The sequence below is a fragment of the Lepidochelys kempii genome, chromosome 7, assembly GCF_965140285.1.
Source record: "Lepidochelys kempii isolate rLepKem1 chromosome 7, rLepKem1.hap1, whole genome shotgun sequence".
NCBI classification, from domain to species: domain Eukaryota; kingdom Metazoa; phylum Chordata; order Testudines; family Cheloniidae; genus Lepidochelys; species Lepidochelys kempii.
Window position 1 is genome coordinate 56658513 of NC_136386.1, and position 15397 is coordinate 56673909.

At 39.8% G+C, this 15397-nt stretch overlaps 1 protein-coding gene across 4 annotated transcripts in view; it reads left to right on the top strand.

Moving 5' to 3' along the window:
* Positions 1-12762, top strand: part of TM9SF3 (transmembrane 9 superfamily member 3) — a 93726-nt gene extending 80964 nt beyond the window's left edge. For 3 of the 4 annotated variants that reach the window (XM_073352979.2, XM_073352980.2, XM_073352981.2), the window contains exon 15: positions 1720-12762. In XM_073352979.2, coding sequence (XP_073209080.1) covers positions 1720-1787 — 68 coding nt within the window. In that variant the 3' untranslated portion in view covers positions 1788-12762. The remainder of the gene's footprint in view (positions 1-1719) is intronic. The other variant, XR_012159928.2, reaches the window with a different exon arrangement.
* The last annotated feature ends 2635 nt before the right edge of the window (positions 12763-15397 follow it).

Sequence of the window (15397 nt, forward strand, 5' to 3'; positions counted from 1 at the left end):
TCCCAGGTTGTCTAGACATGCCATGCTAATTGAGTTTGAGTTGGCACTCAGACCACAGCAGTGATGGACACCTTTCTTCCCTATTCCTTGGAGAAAGGCCTCCATATGTACCTTTCATCCTCCCCCATCCAAAAGTTCTGACCTAGCTCAGGAGAGACACATACTCAGTTATCTTAAAAGCCCCATTTTGGTCAAGACGCATCTTGTTCTTGATCCCTTTCAAAGTTGGCAGTGTTTCAGGTTTAGTTTCCTTTATGTGGCACTCTAAGCTTTAATCAACCAACATGACGATATTTTTTGGTTTACTTTACCTTAGTTTTAGCCTGTGACCCATTGTAGTATCTGAGCACCTTCCACGTGAAATCAGTAGTGAAATTTCAAGTGGAATTCATGGAGTCTCTGGTACTTCTCCCTTTTTGGGGTAGAAATTCTGCTTGGGTAAGGTTTTTGATTTGATTTCTGTCTTTTTTGGTTTGGCTGGTAGAAGTGGGTGTCAGTGAGTGCCATTCTTATGGTTGAAAGGCTTTTTCAAAGTGGAAAGTTTTGCAGCATTTCCCTAAAGATGTTCAGGCTCTGTAATCACCTGCTCTTCTTTGGAAGTTTTGTTCATATCTGGATCCTCTTGTCAAGTGCTTTGGGACCCCCTTTATCTGACATACTTCATCCTGGGCTTTAATCTGTGTTGTCGCAGAGGAGCACGCGTGTGAGTTTTCCATGCATAATCTATTCTGGGAAGAACATCTTAATAAACTTGGTATGGAAGGTCTCTTGCCTTTTATCTGCGGTGGATTACAGCCCTTAGATTGTCCACCTAGCTTTTGGTTTCACTTCTGACCATGGAGTGGGTCAGACTGGCTGAGTAACTGCAGTTCTCTTGATCCTTTCCGGGTTTGCACCTTTGGTGTCGTGTTAGCTTATCCTCGCAGGTTGGGATCAGCAGTCAACCTTCCATTTGTTCCTGTTTGGGAGGTATGCAGTATAGTCGTGTAGCATTATCTACGCTACTGCTTACTCAGCCTTGCTTATCCATCTTCGATTCTAGGTTTGGCCTACTGCAGTTGCAGAACCTGCTTCTGGGATGAGTCCTTGCTGTCTTGCCACTTGAGTATCTAGTTTTTGTTAGGATGCCTTTTACTACTGCGATGTATTGTTCAATCCCAAACTGCCTCCATCCTCAAACACCTAATGTCCTGTTCCTTTATTACTGCTGTGGTCCAAGCATACGTGCCTCATGACTCTTACTAATTTGAAAACTGCAGGTTGCAATTTCCTTTTAACAACTTATTGCTATTCATTTCTAGCTCATGGTGAGAAAAAGAACATTCACTTTCAGAAAATCTGTAATTTATAATAAAATCCACCTACCCCAGAGATTTGGGAATGTTTTGCTTTACACCCTTTGCTTGGAGAAAAGGACCTGGTTATCAGAAGCAGTAGGGGGAACTGCTATATTATCAGGGCAAGGGAGCATAGACTTTTGGGGAGATGGTTTAATGGATTTAGATCTTTAGAGCTATGGGAGTTCTTGCCAGTTATTCACTGGGAGCATGGATAATTGTATACAGTTTGAGAAAAAGTATTCTCAGGTAAGTAATTGGTTTTTTTTTTTTAGAATGAATGGTTTAAATGACCGTCTCTAAGAACAGTGTATTTGTTTTATGTTAATAGTTATTAGGTGATCTCCTCTAAAATATACATTTTATTTTTTTTGTTTTGCAGGAGCTATTGGTTACATGGGAACAAGTGCCTTTGTTCGTAAAATCTACACTAATGTGAAAATTGACTAAGGAAATAAGAAAACTTAACTATGGATCAGTTACTGTTTTCAGTGGGGGTGAACTTGCACAACAAAAAGCGCAAGAAGAGAGTTGGGTTTTAAGACTGGGCCTCGTGTGGGTCTCCATTTTGTGGATGGCTTAAAGTAACATCTATTTTCATTGATCCTAGATTCTTACTGACTGCTTTCTCCAACTGTTCACAGCAAATGCTTGGATTATATGCAGTAGGCATTACTACAGTACATGGCTAACCTTCCCAAAAAAACCTAGCTCATTAAAGACGAATAGGCTAGCTCTCTTCAGTGAAGAGGACAAACAGTTTATTTCAAGCATTTGTTCCATTCAATAAAAAGAGGGAAACTTGGCTACTAAAACTGCTTGATTAGTAGTCTTCCTGGTACTTAACATTTCTAAATTATCTAAAAATGCTGTTCCAGAAAGATTACTTTTCTGGTTTTCACTGCCATTGTCCGGATAGAAGTATGTTTTGTATTTTGACTCTGGGTGCTTCTTTTTGGTTCATTTGCAGTATCAACTATCCCTACACCCATTGGTCTAAAAAATATATTAAACTCACCTGCATGTAATATATCAGCGATCATTCTAGTTGGACCAACTTCCCATTTATTTATCTTTAAAGTAATATCCAGCTACATCTTAAATCCATCCAAAGAAGATACAGTCTGAAGACAGTGCAATTTACTGTACAGTTAGAAAGCAAAATGTTAAACGAAGAGGATGCTGTTTGTTTTTTATTAAACGTTTTGAGGTCTAGATTAAAACAAAACCAACGTTTTAACTGAATGTCTAAAGTGATTCTCCTTTTTTTTCCAAGTTAGTCTTTTTTTCCAGTTTGGGTTTGAATGAAGGCTTTCCTTAAGACATTATAAAGCGGTAATAAGTGTATATAACATTAAATAATGTAACTTAGGTGTAGATCTCAAATGTATTTGGATGTACAGATTTACTACAGAGTACTTTTTTCTGATGATTCGGTGTACAAATGTGTGAATTTGGGTGGCTTTTTACATCTTGCCTGCCATTGCATGAAACGTTGGGGTTTCCTCACAATGTGTGTATGTCCTACTTTCTGGTCTGTTTCCTTTCTGAAGCTCTTACAGGAATTACATTTGTAATTTAGAACATTTTAATTTTTGTTTAATCCTATCTGGACACTTGTGTAACATCTAAAGCACGGTTGCTTTAGAGTGTTCAGAAAACTAAAATAAACTTTTCAGACAAAAATGTTCTGATTGTGAAAATAGATGAATTTGCAGTTGAAAATGTCTGTTTAAAAAGGCAAGACTATTGAATGCCACTTTCTGTATACAGTATTACTGTGCTTTTCAAATATCGAAAACCCACGCTTCAAAGTCTGAGAGAGTTTGCCTATATCCGGGCTATCCAGTACAGTTCCAAAGATGGCCAGCTGAGAGAGATCCTTCTTGACTGAGATGTTTATGGGGAAATTTGTTGATCCAATTAGTATACCGGGGAGAAGGAATGAGAGGAGCACTAATATAAACGGGCAAATAAAGGTTAAGATTTTCTAAGACAAATGAGTGTTAATTGTGTAGTGTACTTGGCTAGAAAGATTCTTCATGTGTTAAATTCTTCATTTGTTTCCATGAGAGATTAAAAGCCAGTCAGCTTGGGATTTTGGCACATGCCATATAGGGATGGCTTTCATAAGACTGTCTGTTTGGAACATAACATCTGCCCCAGAAAATGCAACTTGTTGAATTAAAAAGAAAAAGGACAGTGACCCCATGCAATGGTATTTGTATTAATTATCCCTAAATTGTGTATTTATAAAACATACCATTATTGAGCTGTGGATGAAATACCATTCCACCCTTGAAGAGGGGAGAACCGAACTCATAGGAAGTATTTATTACAAGGTACGTTTCTAGAAAGTTGTGCACCATGTGTGTGTGTATATTTTATGTGAAGTATGTGAGCTTTAAATGAATGGAACGTTGATTTTCTTGGCCAGTGTTAACTGATCTTTGCAGGAAAAGAGAAGTGGCATTTAAAGTAAGTGTATAGTTGGTTGTAGCTAAAGTTTGCTGTTTGACATATGATGGTTCTAGTTTAAAAGCACATAGACTCACTCCAAAGGGAGCATAAACTTGGTCAGCAATTATTTTGCCTTAATAAAATGACTGTTTCACAAAATATAGATTTTTAAACAAAAATGGTTTTTGTACTTGTTCCCTCTAGTGACTTTCCTAGCCCTCTTCTGTTGAATGTTCTTCTGAATGTAAAGTGCAAATCAATTATCAAACACAATAAATCATTAAGTGCCCCTCTGAGGTACAAGATTTGGAAAGGGATTATTAATAATGGGTCTGTATCATTGTATTTAGGGTACTTGGATATGATTAGTCTATCAGAAATGTCATAAATCATTTTTGAAATTTCATTTAATTGGTTGTCTTGTAGTTGGATTTTTTTTTTAGTACTATAGAATTGCATGTTGCATATTTCCTTTCTCCATCTTCTGGCATTATTAGCTTCAGAAAATCCAGCCAGCACACTGTACTTCTTTTAAGTGACATTGAAAAGATACAAACCATGATTTCATTTCTGCAAGTATGTTCCTCTGGAGAAATGCTTTACGTTTGAAATAATTGACATTTTTACACTTCTACCCTAGCGCAGGAATAGGTTTTTTTCTGCTTTTGAAGGATTGTGAAGTGTGACTGCTTTGTTATTTTGAGCTGCTTGTCCTTGTCATGGTTGCTGTTCGAGCAGAGCCTAGTTATTAGCTCAAATTACTGAGAATACATCTTGAACCATCTCAAGTAATAGGATACGGAAGCTCTTGGCCTAGGCAACATAGCCCTTCCTCTGTTGTGGATGAAATAAAGATCTTACGCCTAATACTTCTCCTAGCATGGCCTCTTGTCAGTTCTTGAATTGGCTTTAAAGCCATCTGTTAGGAACTCTTCAGTTTGCGTCTTCCTATTTTGGTACAGATAACTTTTGTTGAATTTACTAAATGGTGATGTGTAGCAATAGCCCATCTCAGCCAACTGCGTTGGATAAATTCAACTGTGAAAGTTTTGAATTTAGAAAGGAATGCGACTAGCATGCAGCTGTAGTACTGAGCACAGGAAAAAGGAGAATGCTACGTTAGAGATTTAAGTGGTTTATTTTGTAGTCATTTTTATTGGACTTTTGACATCTGGTTGCATAAGAGCAGCAGTGTAACTTAAAATGCAGTTATAGTTGGCAAGTGACTAGATAAAATTGATCGTGCCTGACTGAAAGCTCGCTCTCTCTGTTCGGAGGGATCTACTCATTTTAGTGGCAAATTTAGATTTTACTATTGTCAGCACTGCAGAGGCAACAGTAACGAGTTGGAATTTATTCTGGTTCTCTCAACAGTAAGTTCCAGTTGCACGACCCATTCAGTTACATGTATGCAGCCCTACTGAAGGACATGGAACTGAGGGCCGAATTTGGTCTGCTGAAACTTAGTGGTAATGATGTATAAACCAGAAAGAAGCCAGCCTGACTTGTTCAGATCTCAAGACTCCAGCAGGAGCCAACTCTGGTAAATTGAGCGTGTTTGATCTAGACTCAAGTCTACACTCTGAAATTTCTTAAATTCCTATCAGTATTGTCTCTGGTCCAGTGCTAGCACAGGTGGGACCTGTATAATAGTCAAGGATCTGATAGCTGGACCCCTTTTTGTCATTGTTTTTGGTAAACCCGCGGAAGCGGGGCTCTCACCATTACTATAGTCACTTCAGTTGAGTCAGAAAGGGCACCCGAATGAATCAGATTTCCCGATTTCCCAAATGTGGACAAGACTTGAGGCACAAATGTAATGCTGTTTGTTGTTCTGTTAGAATAGACCCGCACTTCAGAATGCAAAACTCTGTGCTGATGCATTTCCATTCTTCAGGAGCAGCTCTTCAGTTCTTTCATCTTTCCCAATGTGGGAGCTCCAAAGTGTCTTTCTGGAATAGAAATGATTTCCTTCCAGAGGAAAACACATGCAATTAGAAAATTAGGTAACTTTTTTCTCTGGGAGATGCTTTTAAATCTTAAAATTAATGCTAACGTTTCATTGTCATACTTTTGGGAGTACCTAGGGCATGGGTTTTCAACCTGGAGGTGATAACCTGCTTTTTTTTCATGGCTAGGTAGAAGTGGTCCTGAAACTTCCTTCTGTTGCAACCTTGGGGTCATGGTATAGCAAAAGAAAACCAAATTGTCTAGACCAGTGGCTTTCAACTTGTGGTCCATGGACCCCTGGGAGTCCACAGACCATGTCTAAGGTTTCCAAAGGGGTCTGCACCTCCATTTGAAATTTTTTCGGGGTCCACAAATGAAAAAAGGTTGAAAACCACTGGTCTAAACAATTGCAACTTTTGCAATATCTTGAAAAGTGACATTAGCGAGTTCTAATGCATGGAGAAAATCTAAATCATTTTGGGGGAGGACAAAAAGAAGGGTGTGGCCATTTGTTTTGGGAGAGGCTAGTCCTATATGCTGAATTAACCAATGTTTGAAGACAAACTGCTGATGGTGAACTCATGTTTAGGCTTTCTAAAGGTGTATTTTCAAGGCTTCTCCTTTTCATTCTTACCAGTATACTGATAAGAGTATAAGAATTGCAAAAGATTCTTACAGAGGAGAGGTTGATACAAAACACAAGGGGAAAATTGTTACTTGCTGGTATATTCATCTTATAAGCACTTTCGGTCTGTGGAAACAGTAGCTTGCTAACCAGCAATACTATCAAGGCAAGGCCAAGTATTGGGTACTTGCTGAGGTTCTGTGTGTTGTAACTTAATTTTTTTTAAATAATTAAATTTAACCCCCCCCACCCCCAGATACTTTCTTTATATTCTGGACAGAAGAGTCATAAGAGTATGCAAGAGTTCATGTGAAGTATGCAAGAAGCAACTTCTATCTGAGGCTCCTTTGCATGAGTACACGTAACAAAAATGTACTGTGTTTTTATAATAGCAGATTAATACACAAGTAGAATATTGCTTACATTTTACAGAAGAACTTGTTTTCCCACCTTTTGTAGCACAGGTTAGAGCATGTTCCTAGTAGCATGAACTAGTTTGTTCATTACAACATGGCACTGTCACGTATAATTGATCATTTTGTTAAAAAGGTAGACAATGTCCAAGCACAAGCTGAAGTACTTTGCTGAATAGGGATGGTTTGCTGAATTGGACCCCAAAAGTAGAAGGGTGAACCAAATAGGAAAATTATAAATATTTTTACAAAAATTATTTTTACTAAAAAATGATGAAAATGTAAGTTTGATCTGCACTGCAGGAATCTGTCACATTGAGGCCAGTAAACTTAAAAAAAAAATTCTTGTAATGGAGATATTAGAAATACCCCTTGTAGCCTTTTTAACTTTTCTGTGTAAGTGAGGAAGCTTCACGGGTGAGGAAGTTGTTCAGGGCATACAAGTGAAAAGTTTTATGAATGGAGGCAATATACTTTATGCCACAAGCCAGATTAGCCAACAGTTGATAAATGTTAGCATACTGAAGACTTGCATCCTTTGAATTTGAGGATTTCTCAAATCTTATTTGTATTTCAGCCCATAAACCTAACGAACAATTTTGCTCTGATCAAGTAGGAATGCTTTTTACAGCAGTAGGTCTTGTTGCAAAAAGGCTGGCTAATGAAACAATAGATTTCCTTCTAGCAAAAGGATTTGAAGATGTACAGTGGCCAAGTTTTGGTAGAGCTTTATAGAAGGTTGTTCTGAAAGTCCAGAGTGGTAATTGTTCTTCTACCTGATATGCAGAGGTCTCTACATCTAAAGTCACTTATTGCTGAGAATAATTACAAGCATTAGGATCAGAGAATATCAGGAAATATTTAATTTCCTTAAAGGGAAGTTATTGTTTGCAATCTCTTGTACTTCCATTTTCTCAACGTTTGTCTTTTATCTGTAAATTTCCAGTGCCTGTAATGTACCGAGACAATAGAATCATAGGGTTAAAAAGGACCACACGGTTCAGCAATAGATAAAGCATGGCTTCTATTGGCCTAGTTAGTAGGAGGGAAAGCTCCCTTTTTGGGTTATCTGATGGATCTGCTGCTTAGGAATCACAAGCACCTTGGTTTAACTGTATCACTTTAATTTTCTAGGAAAGTGGTGTATTGTATCCACTGCTGCAAGCTGCTTATCCTACTGTGTGCTGTAGCAATGTGCCCTCATGTAGTGCAACAATGGAGTGTTTCCCTCTTGTCTGGCCAGCAGTTGGCAGATGAACTAATTAGCATTGACCCTTCTTTATTTGGAGGTCTAATCAAAAGGATGTCTAATTCTTTTACCAGAGCAGGCACATCTTCAAGCCTAAGAACTGGAGAAAATCCTATGTCAAATAACTCTGCTTTCTAATACAATCATTCAGTGTTACGGGGATGCAGTTAGGAAGCTTAAATTCAGTATTTAGAGTCTGTAAAAGCTTTTTAAACAATTGTAATTAGAACCTTTTTTCATGAGCTGAAAACAGTTTGTAGTTGAGCTTTAGTTTCTTTTTGCCTTGCTCCCAAGAAGTGTTTGCAATTGCAACGCAAAAAACTGCAGCATTGTCTGATAATCTGAAACTGGCCAGCTAAGCTTCCTTGTCTAAACCGCACAAAGTGCAAAAAAAAAACCCCAAAAACTGCATCTGTGGTCAAAGTAAAACCAAAAATATTGGTTTTAATAACATGACACAGCAAAGGAAATCTAGGTTTTAAAATCTTTTAAAGCTAAGGGAAAAGAAGTACTTGTGGCACCTTAGAGACTAACAAATTTATTTGAGCATAAGCTTTTGTGAGCTACAGCTCACTTCATTGGATGCTCACGAAAGCTTATGTGAATACAGACTAACGGCTGCTACTCTGAAACCTGTCCTTAAAGCGAAGAGTGTCTTAGTCTTGGAAGTTAGAGAAAGGTTTAGCATGTTCTGTGGTCAGTGATATAGCAGACTGCCACTGCCGTTGAGGTTAGAAGATTATTTAGATAATCATGTATACACACAAAACTCATGATAAAACATGGACAAGGAGTGCATTCTGTGTAATTAAGAAGGATCTACTCCTTTGGGTTGCAGCCAGCTTTCTTTTGCTAATTCATTAAATCAAAACCTTTTGAGAATCGTCAAATTAGTAACAAATTCAGGTAGTGTATGCCACCAGGCTCTTCAGGAATGGACAACTTAGGGTGGATGTTGGAATGCAACTCTTCTTGCCTGATGGTAGTGGTTTAGAGGGTTTAGCATCACATTTCTGTCCTTTTTTTGTGGCAGGAGACACAACCTTCTTTGGAAAGACCAACAGACACATTCAGAGAATTCCAAACACCAGAGGAATCTTGCCAAAGGTGGCCTGTATGGTTTTGTTTAACCCTATTGCAGCTGGCATCACTGGAAGCAATCAACTAACTCAGTGGTTCCCAAACTTTATTGGTTCACAAACCACCTTCTTAAATGGTTGCGAAGTGAATTGATGGCACATCAAGCTCTCATACCACAATTTGGGGACTTCTGGTTTAGCCCGTCTTGCTCTTTCCTTTGAGAGGTCCTTTGTTTCTTCCTGGGGCCCTTGTTTTGAGTAAAATACAAGTTTTAAGAAATGTTGCGGGAAGTTGCTTTATTTTCCCAAGATTCAAGGACTGAACAATGGAGGGAAGTATTGTTTGATATTTCTTTGGGAAGGGGAATGGCTCCTAAAATACTTTGCATTTACATAAAATCTTAAATTCAGTGATCTCAAAGTACTCCGCAAACCACGACCTACTTCCCAAGGCGTTGAGGCTGTTTCACTTTTTTGAGTAATAGGGATAGATCACTCAAATGTCTCCTAAATTTTAATGTATAAATGGATCTGGTTGCAAATGGAATAAATTCTTTTTTCTGCTACCAAAAGCTCAAGTATCGCACTGAAGCACAAATATATTGGCCCATTTACTGATTTAGTACACAGAAAGAAACGTTGGGATGATAAACTTATGGAGAAATTCAGATAACTATTAACCCCACAAAAATATTATGGCATGATTAAAATTTGTTATAGAGGTAAAAAGCAGTATCGAGTGAGAGACAATAGGAATCAATAATGGAACCCAATTTAATTTCATTAACAACCTCGAGCTGTAACTTAGAGCATAATCAAATCCTGCTGAAAAGCCCAAACCAAAGAATAGGCAAACACAAAGGAAGTGGGAACCAACCCAAGTAGTGACCAAGAGAGACGAGAACAATAGACTGCAATAATGAGATTAAGTATAAATAGACACAAAGCCTATACCCATAAAGAGGAAATCAACACTAGTTCAAACTAAGGAACGGCTGTTTGAAAAGTTGAATGCAACAAGACTTGGGACGATACTATGAAACAACTTGTGGTGCAATGCCATACTGGCAGGGGAGAAACCAATGCATCTTGGATACTTTGATTTTCCTCAGATCTGTTAGCTTCTCTACGAATATGGTATGGCTTTTGAGGAGAATCTTCTGTAATGAAAAGTTCTATGTCCGTACACCCACAGTCATGGTTGTGTGTAGCAAAAGCTGTTGCATTTTACTGTGTGACTGGCTGTCGAGTGTCCTTGAACATGTTTTTGTTGTATTCCACACTGAGGTCATAAGAGGCTGGTGTAGACTGCAGCAACAGCATGGAGTTCTGGATCCACAAAGGGTTCTTTCCCCAAATCCTTTACTACTTTTTGACAAATCAACTTGTTTGTCAAATCTAAACTCAACCCATGCGTCACCAGAAAATTTGCTCCCAGCAGGTTTTGTGGTTCTGGTAACTTAGCCAGAGCAAACATGAGTCCTGCATAAATCTCCTTTGGGGACTATCAGTGGGTGAGACCACTTTATTTTAATAGGCTGTTTTGTAAAAGTCTCAATTGCCATGACTCCTTTTCTTTCCAACGGCGATGTGGCTGGGTGAGGGTCATAATGTAGATACACCTGCACCTCTGTCCACTATACACATTCCCTTCCCACTCCTTAGCAGAGCCATACAGTTCTCCCTGCTCTGCCTGTATCTAAAGAGGCCATTATACAGCCTGGTGGGTACTGGGGACATTGTGAATGTGTATCCTCTCCCCCACTTTACCTGGCTTTTAGAATCAGGGCCTGATCAACTGATTCAGAAAACCAGGTATCACATCCCCTTAGAGGGGACTGGATTTCTATTTGAGTGTATTTGGACTGTCCAGTTGGCTGTGAAACTATTTCAGTTCCTTCCCTTGTAGCTCAAGGGAATCATTCATGTAGCAAATTTCTGCCACCATGTCATCCCATTGATTCAATGAATCAGACTGGGCTGGGCACTGCTTTGGAAATGGAGGGCAAATTTTCTAAGGTGCTGGTTTCTAATTCAAGCCTGCTCAAAACAATTAGACACCGTAGCAGTAAGATTCACCAGTGCTTGTATACAGTCCTTAGCCTGGTTTGCAACAGGCTTAATCTCCCTTCTAACTAATTCATATTGCTCTCCTTTTTGCCTCTCTAAAGTATTGCACAGTAACAACAAACTATTCATTGCTGTTCCCTTTAAATCACTCCTGTTAACTTTCTGGGTATTAGCCTTGTGTTTTAAACAAAGTACTCACAAACCCAAAGGGATCTTGCGGCTCTGCTATATTTATCGAGGTGTCCAGACTTCTCCCATGACTAGCAATATAAGACTTAACAGACGGCATTAAAATTGCTTGTTCGCTCTGGAACCCAAGCATATTAGGTCTGTTAGTGCATCTTAGCCCAGTGGTTTGAGCAATGGCCTGCTAAACCCAGGGTTGTGAGCTCAATCCTTGAGGGGGCCATTTAGGGATCTGGGGCAAACATTGGGGATTGGTCCTGCTTTGAGCAGGGGGTTGGACTAGATGACCTCCTGAGGTCCCTTCAAACCCTAATATTCTATGTTCTATCATAGGTATACCACTACATACTAAGGAGGCACCCCCCACTTACTAGTGTAAAAACCAGTTTATTTAATATTGTGTACTTGTAGCATGTTAAAGTTTATAAGTCCGCAACCTGACTCTGTCCCTGATATTAAGAATATTCAGCCTCTCTTTGGACCAGAATCAGTGTAGGTGGAGGATAGGTGTGCAGTCACGTTCCTGAATGCAATCACTAGTGGAAGTTTTTCAGTGATCCTTTGGATTCTTTTGGGAATCGAAAGCTGCTCAGTCACTGCCCACTACCTGTGTTCGGGTCTTCAGTCACCTTGGCCTGGAATCAGTTTTTCGACAAAGGGGGAAAACACTGTCACTTTCCCAAACACCCCTTTCAGTTCCAGAATTAAAGGGACACCCTTATTGGGAGTCCTTGGTCTCTCCGAGGAGTGTGATTATCAACCGGTGAGGCCAGAAGCATGTCAGCTCCCCCACACCTGAGAGCCAGAATTATCAGTTATTCTGGAAGCACAGTCAGCCCTATTCTCCCACTGGCACCAGAATTAAAGGCTAGTGCGCTGTCACCAGCCTTGGAAGTCCCAGAAAAAAATACCTTCTCTGTCCAGTCCCTACAGCCTAAAGGTATGTGTACTCTGTGATAAAACACCTCTGGCTGGCCCATGTTAGCTGACTTGGGCTCGGGCCGCTGGGTTATAAAAGTGCAGTGTAGAAGTTCGAGCTCTACTCTGGGACCTCACAAGGGGGAAGGTTTCCAGAGCCCAGGCTCCAGCCTGAGCCCAGGCGTCTACACAGCAATTTTATGGCCCTGCGAACCCAAGTCAGCTGACACGGAGCAGCCTCTGGGTGTGTTGTTGCAATGTAGGCAATATGCTGTTTAGGTCTGTGGACAGACAGGAGGCCCAAGCACAACTGCTTGGCTGTATCCTGGTAATTCCCAGATGATTTTGCATCTACATCTTTGAGCCAGTTCTGGGTTTCTGTAATCTTCAGTACCACCAAAAAACAAACCATATACTTAAAAAAAAAAAAATCAATTTCACTGTGCAACACTACGAGTATTTTAACTGCAGTTGCTTAGGAGAGAAAGTACTCTGGCTGGATAAAAGCAGTGCCCAAAACAATTCCACAGATTGCTCAAACCAGTTTTGCAGCTGCATTATGAAACTTAAGGCTTCTAAGGCTATATCTACAGTGCACTTTTTTGTTGGTAAAACTTCTGTCAGGAGTGTGAAAAAACCCCACCCCTGACCAACAAGGGACTGAGGGAAATGATTATTCCCCTCTATTTGGCACTGGTGAGGCCACATCTGGAGTATTACGTCCAGTTTTGGGCCCCTCACTACAGAAAGGATGTGGACAAATTGGAGAGAGTCCAGCAGAGGGCAACGAAAATGATCAGGGGGCTGGGGCACATGACTTCTGAGGAGCGGCTGAGGTAACTAGGCTTGTTTAGTCTGCAGAAGAGTGAGGAGGGATTTGATAGCCGCCTTCAACTACCTGAAGGGGGGGTTCCAAAGAGGATGGAGCTTGGCTGTTCTCAGTGGTGGCAGATGACAGAAAAAGGAGCAATGGTCTCAAGTTGCAGTGGGGGAGGTCTCGGTTGGATATTAGGAAACACTGTTTCCCAAGGAGGGTGGTGAAGCACTGGAATGGGTTACCTAGGGAGGTGGTAGAATCTCCATCCTTAGAGGTTTTTAAGACCTGGCTTGACAAAGCCCTGGCTGGGATGATTTAGTTGGGGATTGATCCTGCTTTGAGCAGGGTGTTGGACTAGATGACCTCCTGAGGTCTCTTCCAACCCTAATCTTCTATGATTCCATGACTGTACCTGTTTTCCTCAAAAACAGTATTCTAAATTCCAGAAGATCAGAATCTCTCTACATGAAAAAACGTGAATACAAATCGCTTTGGAAATCTTTGTGGGATAAATAAAGCGGGTAAAGTTTTTCACCCATCAATTTCAGATTAGTATTTGTGAACTAAATAGAAATTCCTTATCCTCAGTGGAATATGTTATACAAGTAAGATCGCAGGACCAAAACCAGACCACTTGGTTCATCCAGGACTGCTTCTTACCACATTTCAACTCCTGTAACTATACTTGAATCTTCCAGGAGATGGTGCCTCAGCCACTTCCATTAGGAGTCCAGTCCACTGTCACTTTCCCAAAGTGCTCTGACAGTGAAAGGCGAGATTTCTTTCCTTGGCCTCTGCTACTGCTTATTTCTACCTTTGCCAAATGTGTGAATATTTTTCCTCCTTCATTTATAAAATTATAAGGGTATGCGTGGACTGTGCGCATGGATGCCCTCTGAACCCCAAGCGCGCTCTCCTACAGATTTTCAATTCCTTAGCTTCCTCATTCTTGTTTTTCTCTTTCCTTCCTTCCTATGGGGAGCAGAATTCCATGGTACTCCAGGTGCACTTGCACTAGATTATGCAGGACATCAATCTTTACCCTGGTTTTGCCATGTGTTGTAGCCTATAGTGATGATGCTTATGTTTATATAGTAATGTTAAAATAAAAGTAGGGCCAAAAATGTATTTCTCAAAAATTGGCTTGACAATAGTCAGTCGAGGCTGGTAAAGTGTAAGTAAAAGTGAAGGGAGACAATTCAGAGGCAAGTTGAAGACGAGTTATGATGTAATGGGCTTTTACAAGATTTTTAGATAAAATGTTAATGTTTTGGATGCTCAATGTTAAAGAGTCAATAAAAATAAAAAAAATAATTATAGTAAAGGTGGATTTAATTTAATTAAGGGACATTAAAATGGATTATTAAAAGGTTAACATCGTCATTTTAGATTAGGCATGCCCATCTATCATCAAGGTACTGTCAGAGAAAGGGTTATACCTATTTTCCTCATTTAAGGACTGATCTCCCCTAAGTGCATCATTTCATCTTACAATTTAGTGTAAATCCAGTGTAATATAGGGAGACCTGTTTGCTTAACTACTTTATATTAAGTTTTTACTTTTATCACTCATTGTGTCATTCACAGCCCTTCACTAAATTAAGTGATCTATAGCTGCCCTGAAGGCAGGAAATGTAAATAATTCAGTTTGTTTTTATTATTTTTAAAATTACTGTCTGGGAACACACAAACCAAAGATTACAATTGGTGTGGAAACCCAGGCCTGGGAAATGCAGGACTGAGTGGATTTGCGAGGTTATTGGGGAACGAGAAAGTCAGGAAAGCTTCAGAGAGCAAAACTTTTCCTTCTCACTTAGGCTATTTACACTGTGCACCTCACAGCTTTATGGACGAAGCGCTGTCCGCACAGTTGCTTTTTGTGGGTCAAACTAATGCTTCCACTAATGCAGCCCACTATGCCGTGAGCAAGATTGTGTGTCTCACCAAATTACATTTATATTTTACATTTCAGGGCCCATTTAGCTTCTTGGATCAAAAAAACACATTCCACAAGCCTTTTTCTGTTGAGGCTTGATGTGTGTGCATATGACTTACACTGATTAGGGGCTCCTGGCTCTAAAGATTGTCATCTTTTTCAGTGAGGCAAAGAAATGTCACTCCTTTAACTTGCAGCCAAGTGATGTTCAAGAATGTTACAGCTTGGGAGAATGCCAAACAGGCATTCATAGAAGGACTGAGCTCCCTTGGTGTTAGAAGTCTAGAAGTTATATCTTCACAAAGAGACTTTGCTGCTATGTCTGTGTAAATTCACTCATCTGGATAACAGTGATCA